Here is a 19,393-nt window from a genome sequence, read left to right as displayed (position 1 = left end):
TTATTTGTCAACACACCGTTAAAAAAATAAAAATAAATGTATTGCAGCCGACTACACTTAAAAATGGCATACCTCAAAAAGTTAATTGCAGACTTCTGTAATTAAAATGGCTAATTACAGTTGCATATGTCCGATACGTACACACCAAACATAGTGGGAACCGAACCATAATGAGGGGTTTTCAGGCACTATGCCCTGATTTGGTCCGTTTTTTTTCCAGATTATGCTGGTCTTCAGGTAAAGACAGATTTGGCACTAAACGGAGGGCAGAAAAGGGGCAAGGAGTTTGGCAGGAATATAAATACACATTTCTCCATCTCTGTTGTAGAACAATATCAGTATAAAAATACATTTAGCTGGAGAACGTCTTTAAGTATGCTTTAGATTCTGGGCTCTTGTACATGTTGTACACGGATGAACAAATTCTCTAATCCCCATCAGACTGCTTTAACCTCTTGGCATGAAGCCACACATATCCTGTTTCTTTTCAAGACTGTTTTACAGGTAATCTTTACTTTGTTTGCATCACTGTGCAAATACCTCAGTAAAAGGTCTGGCCAACAAAGTTCCTGCACGGGCAGATGGTCCCAATTTCTGCTGGCAAAGATAAACAAGGCAAGCTAAAACAAAAACATATCCTCAACCATTACCAGAAAGATGGAGGCAGTCAACCAAACCATTGTATATTCAGATTTTAGACCAAAATCTGTCTTTAATGTTAAAAATGCATCTTTGTCCTTTACCGGTCTTATTAGGATTTACAGAAGCAATATAAAACTTACCACAATGGAAGTAAAATAGAAAAGGCCATAAAAACTTTTCTAAAGGGTCACTGTTATGTGTAGCAACCAATCATATGTCAGCATTCATTTCCCCAGGGTAGATTTGTGAGTGTAACAAGTAACCTCATTGGTTGTTCTTGATTTACATTTTTTTTTTTAAGATTTTTTTATGCACAAGGCTCGTTGGCTCTTTGAAAACAAAACAAGTGTGTCATGAGATCACAGCAGGTTTGGAGCCCGTGACCTGAAGCACTGGGAAGTCAGCATAGGAGTAATATATTAAAACGTTTTCCAAATGTTTAGTGCGCACCAAGGCCAAATGCACACGATGCGTATCACATATGGATTTGCCACTCATATTTTACGGTGGCAAAACTGCAACGTAATACGGTACTAGCAAAATAAATAAGATTTCAAGTAATCTCATCTATACATTGCAGAATTTTTCTGCATGTAAATTGACCTACGGTACGTATTTTAAAATCCACAGCATGTAAATTTATCTTGCGTTTCCACTTGAGAATAAAAACCGAACCTAAAAACGCATCACCAGTGGAATTACCTGCGGTTTTCATGCAGATTTTTCTTCACCAAATTCTAAGACGTGTGCATGTAGCCTAAGATAGGTTCACACAAGGTGAATTTGCAGGGGAGAAATTTGCAGCAAATTCGCACCATACTCATGCAAATTTGACCCTTGGAAATGGCAAGGGTGAACTCGGTTACCTTTCTGCAGAAGAATAGAGCATTGGACCGCACTGCATTTTATTGTAATTTATTGCGTAAAACGCACAGTAAATTGCGCTCCACGAGAACTTGCTCTCATGCCCACCTCAGTTATTTTTTTAACTGATAGCACCATGACACATTACTTTCAATTGGGCCATGCACACCTCCGTTGTTTTAACGGAACCGTGCGGCCGTTCCGCCAAGAATAGGACAGGTCCTACTCCTGTCCATTTTTTGACGGAACAGTCTCGGCCTTTTCATTCATTTGGTCCATGAAACAATGGACTGCACACGGAAGTCATCCGTGTGCGGTCCGTGTTTCATGGATCCGTCATTAGTGGTCATACGACGGCCAACGGAAGTGTGCATGAGGCCTTATGGCCCTTCCCACTGTCTGCTGTATCAGTTTCTATGACAGCTAATACTACACCGTATTCTGAGCAGCGAGTCAATGATCATCCTGAAATCTAGTCCTAAGAATTTTCAGCACAAAAAGCCAAAAAGAATCCGGTAATGATGACAAAAAAGGGAACACTCCAATTTTAGGAGACCTATGATGAAACAAACATTAAGAAAACAGATGCAAACACTAACTTTCATAAGAAGGTACAATTTCTCTTTGCATTTACTTCACTTAGTATATGCTGATATCAAGTCTATTTTTCCTTTGAAGTGGGATTGCATTTCAAAAGGAGAAGATGATGGTTTAAAGAAAGCCTGGCAAAAAGAACAAGATGATAGAGTAAAATTCCTCCTTCAGATGTGCACATCAAGAATAATTACATAGGAATGGTTCTTCAATTGCAATTCCTCTGTTATTTAACAGAACAGGAACTTAACCCCTTAATGCAATGTCACGTACATGTACACGACAGGCGTTAAGGGAAAGTACGGAGCGTGCCCACTGGCTCCATACTCAGGATGTGTCGGCTGTATAACACAGCCGACACCTCATTACAATGGGCAGAATACCATATTACTTAGATGCCTTGGTCAATAGCGACCATAGCATCTAAGCCGTTCGAAAAAGGAGGACGGCCCATCAGCCCCCCGTGAGGTGATCATGAGGTGCCGATGGTTGTCATGGCAGCCCTGGAGCCTAATGAAGGCCTCCAGGTCGGCCATCATTGTGCTCCTATTAATCCCTACCAGAAGCCCTGCTAGAAGCCTGTCAAAATCACGATATACTGAAATACATTAGTATTGCAGTATATAGTGTAAGCGATCCAACAGTGGCTGGGTCAAGCCCCCTAGGGGGACATAAATTTTAAAAAAAACAAACACCACACCTTTTTTAAAAAGAATTGTCAGAGCTATTACGGTATAACCTTATTTAACCCACATGGTGAACGCTGTAAAAAAAAAGTGCTTTGGTCACTTTAGCTCCCCACAAAAATTGAATAAAAAGTGATCAAAAGTCACATATACCCCAGGTACCAATAAAAACTGCAGCTCACCCCGCAAAAAATAAGTCCTCATACCGCTAAATCAATGGAAATATTAAAAAGCAATGGCTCTCAGAATATGGTGACAAAAAAAATTATATATTTCTTTAAGAAATAGTATGGTTTTTTTTCCTTTGTAAAAATGGTGAAACATAAAAAAACAAAAAAAAACTATATTAAATTTTGTATGGCTGTAATAACATCATCCCGTAAAATAAACATGTAGTTTTTACTGCACAATGAATGCTGTAAAAACCAAACCCAAAAAGAACAATGGCGGATTCACTGTTTTTTGCCCATTTCACCCAACAAAGGATTTATTTTCAGTTTCCCAGTATATGATTATAGTACCATAAAAAAACTACAAACAACTCGTCCCGCAAAAAACAAGAAGCCCTCATACGTCTATGTCAACTGAAAAATAAAAATGTTATGGCTTTTAGAAGGTGGTGAGGAAAATACTAAAAAAAAAAACGAAAATTGGCCTGGTCATTAAGGGGTTTGAGGCTGTAGAATAAGGGTATGTTCACATGATTAACAAAATACGTCTTAAAATACGGAGCTGTTTTCAAGGGAAAATAGCGCCTGATTTTCAGATGTTTTTTGAGCAACTCGCGTTTTTACGGCCGTTTTTGGAGCTGTTTTCAATAGTCTATGAGAAAACGGCTCCAAAAACGTCCCAAGAAGCGTCCTGCACTTCTTTTGACGAGCCGTATTTTGACAGCGACGTGTAAAATCACAGCTCGTCTGCACAGAACATCGTAAGACCCATTGCAAGCAATGGGAAGATGTTTGCAGACATATTGGAGCCGTCTTTTCATGCGTAATTAGAGGCGTAATACGCCTCCATTACGCCTGAAATGAGGTCGTGTGCACATACCCTAAAACATCAGAATTGTCAGTCTGCGAAACTTTATGCGAGCTCCTGAAACAGTCTTGAAGAAATCTGAAAGAGGAGACAGTAGACTATCTTTAGCTGAGGAACAGCTTATCTTGGGGTTTATTTTGCCTGGTCTTCATTGCAGATAGAACAAAGAGGAAGATTTCTGACAGTAATCTACCTACTTGGCAAATACCGAGAGTTGGCTTAAGGCCCTTTTACACCAGCCGATAAGCGGCCGATGCAGCGAGCGCCGATCAACGGGACATCGTTGATCGGCGCTCGTTTGCACCGGTCATACTGAGCTATGGATGGGGACGAGCCGTCGTTACTCCGATCGCTCGTCCCCATACATTATCATCATGTCGGCAGTGCGGGAGATGTGCTGCCGACAACGATAATATAAAACAATACGATTAGCAGATGATCGAGCGTTTGCTCGTTCATCTGCTGATCGTTCCCGTTTACACAGAGCAATTATCGGCAATGAGCGCTATATGAACGCTCCTCTGCCAGATAATCGCCCTGTGTAAAACCCCCTTTAGGCTTTGTTCACATCTGCGCTAGGGCTCCGTTCCAACGTTCCGTCTGAGCTTTCCGTCGGAATGGAGCCCTGACAGACGCAAACGGAAACCATAGGTTTCCATCAATATTGATTTCAATGGTGACGAATCTGGTGTCAATGGTTTCCGGTGCACAACTGAGGCAAACGGAAACCATTGGCACCGGATCCGTCACTATTGAAATCAATGGTGATGTTAACGGAAACCCATGGATTCCGTATGTGTCTGTCAGTGCTCCGTTCTGACGGAACGCTCAGACGGAACAGAGCCCTAGCGTGAACGAAGCCGAAGTTAAACTTACTACTTTATATTCACTAGCACTGCAATGACGGGGGGAGACAAAATGTGTGCCTTTGGGACAGATAAGGCCCTTCTACACGGGCCAATTATGAGGCAAACGAGTGTTCATTAGAACGCTTATTCCTGATCATTGCCCTGTGTAAACAGGGCAACGATCAGCTGATGAACGAGCAAATGCTCATTCATCGGTTGATTGTATAGTTTATTCTACAATAAATATTATCGTCGTCGGCAGTACATCTCCCGGTGTAAACCGGGAGATGTGCTGACGACATGATGGAAATGTATGAGGACGAACGATCGTAGTAAGGATTGCTCGTCCCCATACATTACTGATCATAGCTCTTTGTGGAAGGAGAAAACGAGGGCCAATCAAACTCTCGTTGATCGGCGCTCGTTTACACGGCCTATGTCGGGCCGTGTAAGAGGACCCATACAGTATTGTTGGCCATGTGGGACAGAACAGGATCAAGGATAAAAAGTCTAACACAGCCAACATAGTAAGCACTTTGTGTTCTACTTCGTATACATAACAATTTGCATTTAACCCTTCAGAATCACACTCACTCCTACTGCTATTTTTTACCAAACTAGTGTATTCGCTCTCAAAATTTCAAATTACGGGGAACCCGTCATCTCCATTATGCTGCCCTTACTTTATAATTATAAATAAATCGAAGAGTTGTTTAGTGGGGTCCTCACACAGCAGAGCTGATTTATTTGTACCTGCTGGAGACATTAAAATGAACATAGTTTTGATCCCATGATACTACACAGCACAAATTTTATTAGCCTGAGAAAGAAAATTGATGGTGACCACTGTGATCCCTCCATGTCACTTCTGCAACACAGAGACTGCTAAATCCACCATACAGTGTGACAACTTCAGCAAACTCTTCATATCACAGCTTCCTGAACCCAAATGGGGGAGGTAGGATATCAGGTTCACCACAGTCATACTTCAATTTTAAAGTCAATTTCTAGATAATGCGTGGAGGTAGGGCTGGGCAATTAATCAAATAAAATTAATTTGCCCTCAAGGCCTCTGACTATTCTGTTTTTTTTTAACAGAATAGTTTCTTTAGTGGCGCCGTCCTGCAGGAGAAAGCACTGCCACGCTCCGCCTAGTCACCTGCCTGGTCTGCCCGTCTGACAAGCTGCACCCCGTTCTGTCCCCGCTTCCCCATGGAACTGTTGTTCTGTACTGAACAAAATGATACAGTACGGAACAGCAGTACCATGGGGAAGCAGGGACTCCTGATATATAGCCACACCGCCCAGTAGATACTACCCCCCCCTTGCGGATCGCAGCACCACCCCCCCCTTGCGGATCGCAGCACACCCTACCCCTCCTTTTTGTAGATCGCGCCACTGAAGCTTCTACTGAATTCCTGGTCAGATTGTCGCAAACCTCTAGCCGGGATTCGGCTTCTAGTGGCAGCTATGGTGGAAGTGAGATCTACAAGGGGGCGGGTGCGATCTACAAGTGGGGAAGTGATCTACATGTGGAGGTGCGGTCTACAAGGGGGGGCGGGAGCGGACACACAGACCATTTTTCAAGGTCCAATCGCAGTCGTGTGAATCCAGCCTTAATGTCATTTATTTAACACCTCATGGTGGGGCCGGTACTGCACAGGGTCCTGCTCAGACTTCAGACACTATAATGTAATCTCGCCCCAGACTGCCCTCCTCGGCACTATCTGCCTGGCCCTGCTGCAATTTACACTGCTCTCGCCTGCAGTGTCGGAGACCGGCTGAGGTGGTGACAGGGCAGAGAGGGATGTTAGTGCACGCAGCGCATCATTGATTATAGATTCTGTTAACCTGTTTCCTACCGGGAAACACCAAAGTTGTAATCAATTATAGACATTTTTCCAATTGTATTTCTGATAAAGAAAGTATTTGCAGAGGTTAAAAGTTGTGAAGTTATGTACAATTATAGCAATACATGTTAAAAAGTTACTTATATAAAGAAAATCATTTATTAAATTATCTCTTGGTATTACTGTTAAATACATGGGAAAAAAAAAGAAAATTCAACCAACAGAAAACTTTTATTTTTTAGCAAAATCGCCCAGCCCTACTTGGAGCAATAAATATAAAAATGACTAAAAGTAATTAAGTCTTAATATTTTTATAGAGATAACAAAAAAAAAAAAAGGAAAAAAAAAAAAGAAGGACACATTATCAGCACTTACCCAACCTTGGCATAACTGCTCCAAGAAACTGCTCATCTTCTTGGAAGTGATTCTCCTGCAAAGACTCCAGCAGTTTTTGTAAGACATCTTGAGGGACTTTACAACCGGTGCCTTTAAGTTCTGCAAAGCGAGTCAAGCGGAAGTTTTTGTCAAGTTCATAACTCTCTGGATTGAAGGACTCCCGGACAGACATGTTTTACAGACAGATTAATCCCAGTTTGTGTTGTTTAGTGAACAATTCTGTTGGCTCCTTTGTGGATTAACCTAGGCAGAGAAATTCAGAAGAAACAGTTTCATGTAAAACTATTGTAAATAGCTGGAGTTAAATATAAAAAAAATCAAACACTTATGCCCACTTCAGTTTTTTCCTTCAGGGTGCTATCCGTTTTTGTCCCGGATAAGACCCTGAACCATTCATTCAATGGGCCCATGCACACTTCCGTTATTTTGACGGATCTGTTGTTCAGTTCCGTCAAAAGTAGAGCATGTCCTACTTTGGTTAGTGATTCCGTGACCATGGGGCCCATAGAAGTCAATGGGTCCGTCAAAAAAACGGACGGCACACGGAAGGCTTCCGTGTGCTGTCTGTTTTTAACGGATCCATTGCCCTAGCAATGGCAGGGCGTGCCAAAGTTCACAGACTGGGACATGTGACAAGTTCAATACCTTCCGTTTTTTTTAACGGAAACACGGAAGCCAAACAGAAACCCAACGTCCGTTTGAAACGGAAACACGGAACGGACACGGAGCACACACGGAAACCATAACGGACACATGGATCCGTGAGAAACTAACGTGAAAACGGTGATGGAAGTGTGCATGAGGCCTAAGGATTAGATTATTCTCACACTGGAAGAAAATTAATTTGTACCAAATAGCTTTATAAAATGTGCTTGGTATTCCAGGTCCACCAGTAACTACATTCAAGGAATTTTAGGGAAACTGGATGAGACCTTATGCATTCACTTGCTGTATCTCTGGCCAAGCACTCCCTGCTGATTTGATCATTTCTGAAGGAGTCTAGATAGGCAGAAGTTACCTTTGCATGAGACCTCTGGGGACATCTAAGTGGCTTAGAGGGCTTGGTCTGACTTATTAGCATACATTGCAGGAAACCAAATGGCCCTCCAACCATCTAGCACACCTATGGACTTTCAACTAGCCAGGGCAACTCAGATCCCCAAACAACAAGCACTCTCTTTGATGGTAAATGCCCATTATAAAAGGCTCCTTCAGCTTATTCCGAAATGAAACCTTACCAAACAGGCCACAATCTCTACATTTTTAACTAAAAAAACAAAACAAATATGGATGAAAGAATAAAAGACATCAACGTGATTACGGAGAGAAGAGTTGAAGCACACCAAGCAGTGTCCTCTGCAATTTAAAGGGATTTTCCATTGTGACATCAAAACCTAAAAATGCAGTCGTCCAGCAGCGTGATCCAGCACCAAAGTCAAGAATGAAAAGATTCTGGTCCACATTTTCAACAGGGTAAGCCATAAATAGTGTTTGTGACAAATTTGAGGTTTCATTCCCATGGACTTCCCAGAAGGGAAAGCCCAGGTGGTAAGAAGCTTGTGTACTGCAAATCAAACCAGTGATGCACTGATCTTTATAAGACGAGAGAACAAGAGAAACCACGAAAGTAACGATACCTTTAATATGCCCACAAGGGCACACCACACCACTGGGCCATAATTACAGCATACTGTCAGGAACTAAACGCTTTAGATCCAAATGTTTGCTGTATGCAAGGACAAATATGAAATTTAGGTCCTTAATTATTAGATCCTTCAGACTTATTAGCAAATCACTAGCCGTGTTTTAAGACATAGCCAGGTGTGGGTGACAGTCAGATCTCTATGCTCTTGTAAAGGTCCAGCTCCATCAATGGTGGTGCGTATTGACATGTGCCACCAGCATTTGCAGTCCAGTTGTTAGGGAGGCACCAACAAGCCACTTTGTCTAGGACAGTGTATTTAGATACAAGGCGAGGGCAGCGAACTGAATCTTTGCCAGTTGAAGCCTAAACATAGAATCCCTGACTAAACCTAAAGTCACAGTCCATGGGTTCCATTTAAGCCTCCATTTCAGGCTGGCGAGAGGCTGACTGTAGTCTTCCCTCAATGGAGTTTCTGACAGGATATTCAGAAAAACATCTACTCTCCCATGCTTTACCTCATATCTCCATCCAGAAGCATTTTCATAAATATATATAAGGACTAGATCTAGAACAGGGGTCTCAAGCACGCGGCCCGCATGCGGCCCCTGGGGCTGTCATCTGCGGCCCGCGGGACACAGAGCCGCTAGTATCGGCTCTACTCCGAGACTCTGGAATTCCCTGACATCGCTGGCCACATATGAACAGCGATGTCTGGGGCTTCCCCAGAGCCGGAGTCCCGAGGAGAGCGCTGGTGTCGGCTCTGCTCCGGGACGCTGTGGAATTCCCTGACATCGCTGCCCATATATGGACAGTGTGTCAGGGTCTTGCCCAGAGCAGAGCGCTGGTGTCGGCTCTGCTCCTGGACTCTGGCATTCCCTGACATCGCTGCCCATATATGGACAGTGTGTCAGGGTCGGAGCGGTATTATCGTCTCTGCTCCGGGACTCTGGGGAAGCCTCTGACATCGCTGTCCATACATCGACAATGATGTCAGGGGCTTCCCAAGAGCAGGAGTCCCAGTGATGTCAGGAGCATAGCTGGAGTCCCAGGAAGAGCCTACTAGCGCTCTGCCTGGGACTCCAGCTCTGGGCAAGCCCCTGACATCACTGGGGCAGCCTCTACAGAGGGCACTGGGGCAGCCTCTACAGAGGGCACTGGGGCAGCCTCTACAGAGGGCACTGGGGCAGCCTCTACAGAGGGCACTGTGGCAGCCTCTACAGAGGGCACTGTGGCAGCCTCTACAGAGGACACTGTGACAGTATCTGAAGAGGACACTGGCATTATCTAGGGGTGTGTTGCATTATCTACAGAGGGCACTGTGGCCTTATCTACAGCGGGCACTGTGGCCTTATCTACAGAGGGCACTGTGGCCTTATCTACAGAGGGCACTGTGGCCTTATCTACAGAGGGCACTGTGGCCTTATCTACAGAGGGCACTGTGGCCTTATCTACAGAGGGCACTGTGGCCTTATCTACGGGTGTGTTGCATTATCCACAGAGGGCACTGCGGCAGCATCCACAGAGGGCACTGCGGCAGCATCCACAGAGGGCACTGCGGCAGCATCCACAGAGGGCACTGCGGCAGCATCCACAGAGGGCACTGCGGCAGCATCCACAGAGGGCACTGCGGCACTATCTAAAAAGGGGCTGCCCAATCTTGACATGTGTGCTAACTGAGCCGCCGGACTGCATTTAGCGACACTTAAACTGGAAAGCTGGATTGTTGAAATAAGCACGTGGAGAAATATCTCAAATTTTAAACCTAGCGCTATTATTATAGTAATGTAGTGTTGTAGTAGTTCAAATAACTAATTGATTAACAATAATTTTGTATTGTATCAAATTTGAAAGTAATGCGGCCCGTCAACTTCCCATTTTTTCTATAAGCGGCCCACTTACCCGGCCGAGTTTGAGACCCCTGATCTAGAACAAGGAAGGATAGCAGAATTTTCAAAAGTACATAGCGTATCCACACAGGTTCCCGCAGGGAATTCCGTCTGAAAAACCAAAGCAAATTGTGGTGCAGTTTTTCGGCCCCTGATGTCCTGCAGCCCAGCCTACTGCAGCAGTCACCTGGGATGAAACACCCTCCCCGGAGGTTAGACTGGACGCAGGAGCATAGAGATCTGAAAAAGTATCATTATTGCGGCTTCACGTTTTTTTGCGGCTGAATTGCAGCTTTTCCGCCAATTTGTTGCAGGTATTACCTCCCCAATGGGGAAAACTTGCAACGGAAACCCAAGGATTCCGCAGCATAAATTAACATGCTGCAAATTGAACAACCGCACCGAAGGTCAATTTATGAAAGTTTTTTCGGCTGATTTTTTACGCAGCGTGTAAATGAGACTTTCAAATTTCACCCACTCTGCTGCAACTGTATTACGCTGCGGATTTTCCACAATTATATATGTTGCGGAAAATTCACAGTATTTACGCTAAGTGTGGACATATCCTAAGGCTTTTAGGATTCGGCAAATGGATGTATGAACGTAGTGTGGCAATTTATCTTCTTTACCTTGTGGAATCTCAATGGATACACTAGGGTGTGAGTAGAACAGTAAATGCCCATTTACATGGGCCAACGATGGCCAACGGCAGTTCGCACAAACAATTATCGATAACTGGCCCGTGTAAACAGGTCAGCAATTAGCTGACAAATGAGAAAACACTTGTTTGTCGGCTGATCGCATCTTTATGCAGTCTATAAAATCATCAGTCAGCATCGTTGAACATCTCTCAGTTTAACCCGTTCGTGACCGCTCCATGGCGTTTTTACGGCGGCCACTAACAGGCTTTATTCCAATGCAATAGCCTGTTTATGGCGGCGCATCGGAATAAATAGAGCAGGGAGCCATTAAATCTCCCTGCTCTCAGCTACCTTTGGTAGCTGAGGCCTGGGAGCAGCCCTGCTCTAATGGGCGAGATCGATATCCGGATCGATCAGTCTCGCTTAACCCTTCAGATGCGGCGCTCAACAGCAAGCGCCGCATCAAAGTGGTTTTGGAGAGAGGGAGGGAGCTCCCTCTCTCATCCCACCAGCACCCTGTGTGTGATCGCAGGGTGTTGGTGTCTTCTATGGCAGCCGTGGGGCCTAATAAAACCCAGAGGTCTGCCCTAATTAATGCCAGAGGCATGGCCTAGCAGATGCCTGTCCATTTTACACAGACAGGCACTAATACACTGCAATACAGAAGTATTGCAGTGTATTATAATAGCGATTATAGGTAAATAGTACATTTAGGACGCAAAAAAGTGTAGCGAAATTGCGTTTTTTTCTATTACCACCCCCCCCAAAAAGTTAATCAATAAATTACCCAAAAATGGTGCTATTAAAAAACACACTTGTCCTGCAAAAAACAAGCCCTTATACAGCTATGTTGACACAATAATAAAAAAAAGTTAGAGCTCTTGGAATGCGAAGATGGAAAAACTTAAAAAATACCTTGGTCATTAAGGTTTAAAATAGGCTGGTCAATAAAGGGTTAAAAGGCTATGTAAACCTTGGAGAATATTTTTTCTTTTTTTTAATAAAACAACTTATTAGAGGTTTTTAGACAACGTTTAACTTTTTTTTTATTAAGAAAATGTATTACTTTTTAAGATACAGCTGCTTTGTATCCTGTATACAGAGAAGCTGTATCTTGTGCTCAAACCCGAATCAGTCAGGTCAGCGGAACTAATGGCTTGGGTGACAGCGGGTCCTGCGTGGATCCACCTGTTATCGATCACATCTACCGTAAGTCATTTACTTGAATGTGATCGATAACAGCTGGATCTACCCACTGTCACCGTACTGACTTTAAAGGGTTCCGCCATTGTGTCCTTCGCTTTTCTAGACAAAATAGCGTCACATGCTGCACTATAAGGGTCTGGAATTTTTGGCGGGAATCTGCGATGGAGGTTCCGAACGGAGCTCCCAGCGCAGATGTGTTAGCCTAAGAAGGGGATGTGCTGAAGACAATATGCTAACTGAATGGACACAAACGATCCTATTAACAATTGTTGGTCCCCACAGTTTCCATTGGTCCGTGTAAGAGGGCCTTTTCAACGAGCACTGACTGACTACTTACATTGGTGCTCAGTACTTGTTAGTGTAAACTCAACTTAAAGCCAAATGCACGATGCGTATCATGTGCAGATTTGTCGCGCTTATTTTCGTGCAGCAAATCCACAATGTAATACAGTATTAGCAAAGTAAGTGAGAATTCAAGAAATCTCATCTACATGTTGCAAAAAAAAATTTGCACCAAAAATTGACCTGCGGTGCCTACTTTAAAATCTGCATCAGGTCAATTTATGTTGCCTTTCCTCTTGCAAATTGTATCGGACTAGTATTAAAAACGCATCTATTTCCGCATCAAAATGTAAAGACGCACTATTAGGCCGCATTCCCACAGGTCAGATACACTGCGTAAAATCTGCACGTATCTGACCTGAAACCGGCAGCACCTTGTCGAACGGAATTTCCCCTGCGGAAAATAAGCGCTCATGCTTACCACCTCCATCTTCTCTGCGTGTAGTCCAGCCTCCTACGATGACTTTGCAGGCTATGTGACGCTGCAGCCTGTGATTGGCTGTAGCAGTCACATGGGATGAAACGTAGGAAGAAGAGCGTTCTTGTTAAAGAGGCTCGGTCACCAGATTGTGCAACCCCTATCTGCTATTGCAGCAGATAGGCGCTGCAATGTAGATTACAGTAACGTTTTTATTTTTTTTAAAAACGAGCATTTTTGGCCAAGTTATGACCATTTTCGTATTTATGCAAATGAGGCTTGCAAAAGTACAAGTGGGCGTGTATTATGTGCGTACATCGGGGCGTGTTTACTACTTTTACTAGCTGGGCTTTCTGAAGAGAAGTATCATCCACTTCTCTTCAGAACGCCCAGCTTCCGGCAGTGCAGATCTGTGACGTCACTCACAGGTCCTGCATCGTGTCGGCACCAGAGGCTACAGTTGATTCTGCAGCAGCATCAGCGTTTGCAGGTAAGTAGCTACATCGACTTACCTGCAAACGCCGATGCTGCTGCAGAATCATCTGTAGCCTCTGGTGCCGACACGATGCAGGACCTGTGAGTGACGTCACAGATCTGCACTGCCGGAAGCTGGGCGTTCTGAAGAGAAGTGGATGATACTTCTCTTCAGAAAGCCCAGCTAGTAAAAGTAGTAAACACGCCCCGATGTACGCACATAATACACGCCCACTTGTACTTTTGCAAGCCTCATTTGCATAAATACGAAAATGGTCATAACTTGGCCAAAAATGCTCGTTTTTTAAAAATAAAAACGTTACTGTAATCTACATTGCAGCGCCTATCTGCTGCAATAGCAGATAGGGGTTGCACAATCTGGTGACAGAGCCTCTTTAAGTATGGTTTTATTTTTATTTTCCCGGAGTTACAATTTTTGCAGTGCAATTGCTGCGATTACACCGCAAACGTGGCAACACTTAGCTTTCTGTTGCGAGTTTTGCATCCCCATTCAAATGTGGAAAACCCGCAACAGATGACCTGCTGCGGAATTAAGTGTACACTGCGTTTTTTCCCCCCGCAGCGTGGGCATGGGATTTTCTAAATCTTGTCCACTTTGCTGCTACTGTAAATACTGCGGAATTTACGCACACAATTCCTTTTACACTACGTGGGAACCCGGCCTTCGGGTATGTTCACACGTACAAAAAGAAGTGGCTGAAAATCACAGAGCTGTTTTGAAGGGAAAACAGCCTCTGATTACAATGGGTTTTTTTTCTAAGCTGAAAATTAAGCTTTTTTTTTTTACTTCAAGCTTTTTTGGGAGGCATTTTTCATAGTGTCAATGGAAAATCCGCTCCAAAAAGCCTCAAGAAGTGACATGCTGCTACTTTTTACGAGGCGTACACCTCATGTGAACAGCAGTGTATTTCTCATTGAAATCAATGGGAAACGGTTTGCCAACTTATTTCAAGTGTATTTTGGAGCATAAAAAGAGGAATTTCTGCTAAAAAAAAAAAAATCAGCCTGAAAAAAGCAGTGTGAACATACCCTAAGGGTATGTTCACATGGCTTATTTTCTTCCAAAAAAAAGAAAAATCGGAAGTAGGACGCCTCCAAACATCTGCCCATTGATTTCAATGGGAAAATGGTGTTCTGTTGCGATGGGGCGTTTTTTTTACGCAGCTGTTTTGAAAAATGGCTGGGTAAAAAAATGCCAGCGAAAAAGAAGTGCATGTCACTTCTTGAGCAGTTTTTCATTGACTCTATAGAAAAATAGCTCCAAAAACGGCAGAAAAAAATATGAAGCGAAAAACGCTAGTTTGTTTAAAAAAACGCTGAAAAATATTAGTACTTACAGACGATTTTTGTTAAGCGTGTGAACATAGCCTCAGGTGCAGATTTTACCTACGGTTTTGATGCAGATTTTCTGCTCCAAATTCCGCAATGTGTATTTAGCCTAAGTGTATATAAAAATCATACCCAAGCTGAAGTGAAATGGCTTTTCCTGTGGATTGTAGGCCATTGTCCTAGTCAACCATCACTGCAGTGAAGGATTATAGCCAGTGGCGGATCCTCATAAGGGCGGTTCGGGCTGCCTCATGCCCGGTGGCGTCACTAGCACTACCGACAACCACATTCACTTGTATCTGCGTCCTCAGGACACAGATACAAATTAATACTATGGGCTGCAGGCCATGTTAGGCCTGCAGCCTATAAGGCGCTGCGAAGACTCCCTGCGCAGGCCGGCATGATGATGTCACCGCATCACGCTGGTCTGCGCATGTGTACCGTCCGGAGGATTGTGAAGCGCTCGGTCCGTCGTGGGAACGGGGCAAGGCAAGTACAATATATATTGTTTTTATTTTTTGGGGGCTATGTGGCAATATACAAGAGAAGGGCACTGTGTGGCACTATATACAAGGGGGGGGGGCTGGGTGGCCCTATCTACAGGGCCTGTGTGTGGCACTATGTACAGGGGCTGTGTGTGGCTCTATGAACAGGGGGCACTGTGCTTTACTGTGTTTAACACATTTATATTCAGGGTCAGTGTTTGGTGCTATTTTAATCAGGGGCGCAATGTTTGGCGCTATTATATTTAGGGGCATAGTGTATGGTGCTATTATATTTAGGGGCATAGCGTTGCACCATACCAATTTTATCTTCGTTTATAGGTATGAAAATGTTGAAAAAGTGGAGGAGCCGAAGACATCCGAGTGGCGAATTCTGCAGAATGGGTCATGGCCGGGAGAAGTCGTCCTGAATCTGGACCGGATGGAGAAGGAAAGAGGAAAAAAAAATAATACTAGAATCTGAGATGTAGTCACCTGTGAGTCACTCAATTTATAGGGAATCGGTCACCTCTCCTGATATGTTTATTATAGGAAATCCTTGTATTTCACAAATTGTCTTTGTGCAGTCCAAGACTGAGACAAATGTGTGTTACCATTCCCATTGTCAGGAGGATGTTACATAGTTACATAGTTTGTACGGTTGAAAAAAGACACATGTCCATCAAGTTCAACCAAGGGATGGGAAAGGGGAAGTGGGATGGGAAAGGGGAAGTAAAAAATTTCTACACATAGCAGTTAATATTTTTTTGTTCTAGGAATTTATCGAAGCCTTTTTTAAAGCCATCTACTGTCCCTGCTGTGACCAGCTCCTGCGGTAGACTATTCCATAGATTCACAGTTCTCCCAGTAAAGAAGGCTTGTCGCCTCTGCAGGTTGAACCTTTTTTTCTCCAGACGGAGGGAGTGCCCCCTTGTTTTTTGAGGGGGTTTCACATGGAACAGGATTTCACCATATTTTTTGTATGCGCCATTCATATATTTATATAAGTTAATCATGTCCCCCCTTAGTCGTCTTTTCTCAAGGCTAAATAGGTTTAGTTCTTTTAATCTTTCCTCATAACTTAGATTCTCCATGCCCCTTATTAGCTTCGTTGCTCTTCTTTGTATTTTTTCCAACTCCAGGGCATCCTTTCTATGAACTGGAGCCCAGAACTGGACTGCATATTCTAGATGAGGCCTCACTAATGCTTTGTAAAGTGGTAATATTACATCCCTGTCCCGCGAGTCCATGCCTCTTGATACACGACAATATTTTGCTGGCCTTTGAAGCAGCTGATTGACACTGCATGCTGAAATTTAGTTTATGATTTACAAGTACACCCAGATCCTTCTCAACAATTGACTCCCCCAGTGTAGCTCCCCCTAGGACATATGATGCTTGCAGGTTTTTCGTACCCAGATGCATAACTTTACATTTATCTACATTAAACTTCATTTGCCAAGTGGACGCCCAAACACTTAGTTTGTTTAAATCTGCCTGCAATTCACAAACATCTTCCATAGTCTGAACTATATTGCATAGCTTGGTGTCATCTGCAAAAATAGAAATAGTGCTATTAATCCCATCCTCTAAATCATTAATAAATAAGTTGAATAATAGTGGTCCCAGCACTGAACCCTGGGGTACACCACTTATAACTGGGGACCATTCAGAGTAGGAATCATTGACCACAACTCTCTGGATACGGTCCTTGAGCCAATTCTCAATCCAATTACAAACTATACTTTCTAAACCTATAGTCCTTAATTTACCCATTAGATGTCTATGAGGGACAGTGTCAAATGCCTTTGCAAAGTCCAAAAACACTATATCCACAGCGGCCCCTCTGTCTAGGCTTCTGCTCACCTCTTCATAAAAACAAATCAGGTTGGTTTGACAGCTTCTGTCCTTTGTAAAACCATGCAGGCTGTCACTTATAATACTATTTATTGTCACATAATTCTGTATATAGTCCCTCAATAGCCCCTCAAACATTTTCCCCACAATTGATGTTAAGCTTACTGGTCTATAATTACCCGGCGAAGACCTAGAGCCCTTTTTGAAAATAGGCACCACATTTGCCCTGCGCCAGTCCCTTGGTACTATACCACTCATGAGAGACTCTCTAAATATTATGAAGAGGGGGACAGAAATAACTTAACTAAGCTCTTTAGGAACTCTAGGGTGTAACCCATCTGGTCCCGGGGCCTTGTGTACATTTATTTTATTTAATTTAGCTTGGACCATATCTACATTCATCCAATTCAGTATATCAACTGATATGTTAATAGCACCGGCACTGGCTACATCAGCTGCTCCTTCTTCTGTTGTATATACAGAGCGGAAGAACCCATTTAGTAACTCTGCCTTCTCTTGATCCCCTGTGACCAACTCCCCATTACCATTATCTAGGGGTCCTACATGTTCAGACCTTGGCTTTTTTGCATTTAGATGCTTGAAGAATTTTTTAGGATTTGTTTTACTATCCTTGGCCACCTGCCTTTCATTTTGTATTTTTGCTGATTTTATTACATTTTTACAGATTTTATTAAGCTCTTTATATTTTACAAAGGCTGCAGCTGTACCCTCAGATTTGTATTTTTTAAATGCCCTTTTTTTGTCATGCATTGCCCCTTTCACAGAAGGTGTAAGCCATGTGGGGTTTAATTTTAGTCGTTTATACTTGTTACCTGTAGGAATACATTTTGCACTATAATTACCCAAAGTAGATTTGAAAATCTCCCATTTATCATTTGTCCCATTATTTGACATTAGTTCTTCCCAGTCTATATCCTGAATTGCAGCCCTCATCCTGGGGAAATTGGCTTTCTTAAAAGTAAATGTTTTTGCCCTCCCAGCCTGCGTTTGTTTTTTACAGTATAGGTAAAATGTAACTATACTGTGATCACTGTTACCGAGGTTTTCACGAACATTGACATTCCCAACAATATCTGCATTATTAGAAATGACCAGATCCAACAGAGCTTCACCTCTAGTCAGGTCTTCCACAAACTGGCACATAAAATTTTCCTGCAACAGGTTGAGGAAATGTCTCCCCTTTGTGTCCCTGCACAGTGGGATACGGTCAGTATGTCAGGACACAGCCCTTTGACAAGGGGAATCATAACACCCAATTGTTATAAATAAAATAATGCTTGCACAAAAAGGCTGGTATAAGATTCCTAGTAGCCATGCTAGTCTCTTCCACTAAGGCTGGATTCACACGGAGTTTTTTTGCAGGCAGAAAATTTGCATGGTTAGGCTGGGTTCACACGACCTATTTTCAGACGTAAACGAGGCGTATTATGCCTCGTTTTACGTCTGAAAATAGGGCTACAATACGTCGGCAAACATCTGCCCATTCATTTGAATGGGTTTGCCGACGACCTGTTATTTACGCGTCGTCGTTTGACAGCTGTCAAACGACGACGCGTAAAAATACAGCCTCGGCAAAAGAAATGCAGGACACTTCTTTGGACGTTTTTGGAGCGGTTTTCTCATAGACTCCAATGAAAACAGCTCCAAAAACGGACGTAGAAAACGGCACGAAATATGCGAGTTGGTCAAAAAACGTCTGAAAAGCAGGGTCTGTTTTCCCTTGAAAACAGCTCTGGATTTTCAGACGTTTTTGGTCACTACGTGTGCACATACCCTTACTATAATCATTTTTACTATGATGGTTTACACAGAGAGATGTGCTGCCGACAACGAGAATATTTAATTCTGCATAAAAGATACAATCATCCGCTCACCGTCTGATCGTTGCCCTGTTTACACAGGGCAATTATTGGGAACGAGCAGTCATATGAACACTCATTTGCCTGTGTAAAAGGACCTTTACTTGCTTTGAATATAATGACCTTCCTGATACAGATCTCATGGAAATTAACTGTTGGGTTTCGTGTGCGTGTGTGTGTATATGATCCAGATGTATACTGTACCTATAATCTAGTATTGTGCAGACGATTGCCACGAATGTCCTTTTTAGCATATATTTGACAGGTTTACATCTGGATACCGTTTTTTTCCCC

General features: G+C 43.2%; 1 protein-coding gene across 4 annotated transcripts in view; it reads right to left on the bottom strand.

The window, feature by feature from the left end:
• Nucleotides 1–19,393, bottom strand: part of SEPHS1 (selenophosphate synthetase 1) — a 74,836-nt gene that overhangs the window by 30,391 nt on the left and 25,052 nt on the right. For all 4 annotated transcript variants that reach the window (XM_075857397.1, XM_075857396.1, XM_075857400.1 and 1 more), the window contains exon 2: nucleotides 6,898–7,161. In XM_075857397.1, the coding sequence (XP_075713512.1) occupies nucleotides 6,898–7,090 (193 nt within the window). In that variant the 5' untranslated portion in view covers nucleotides 7,091–7,161. The remainder of the gene's footprint in view (nucleotides 1–6,897; nucleotides 7,162–19,393) is intronic.

Source organism: Rhinoderma darwinii, chromosome 3 (genome assembly GCF_050947455.1).
Source record: "Rhinoderma darwinii isolate aRhiDar2 chromosome 3, aRhiDar2.hap1, whole genome shotgun sequence".
In the NCBI taxonomy this organism is placed as follows: Eukaryota; Metazoa; Chordata; class Amphibia; order Anura; family Rhinodermatidae; genus Rhinoderma; species Rhinoderma darwinii.
This window is presented reverse-complemented; position numbering and strand designations above follow the sequence as displayed.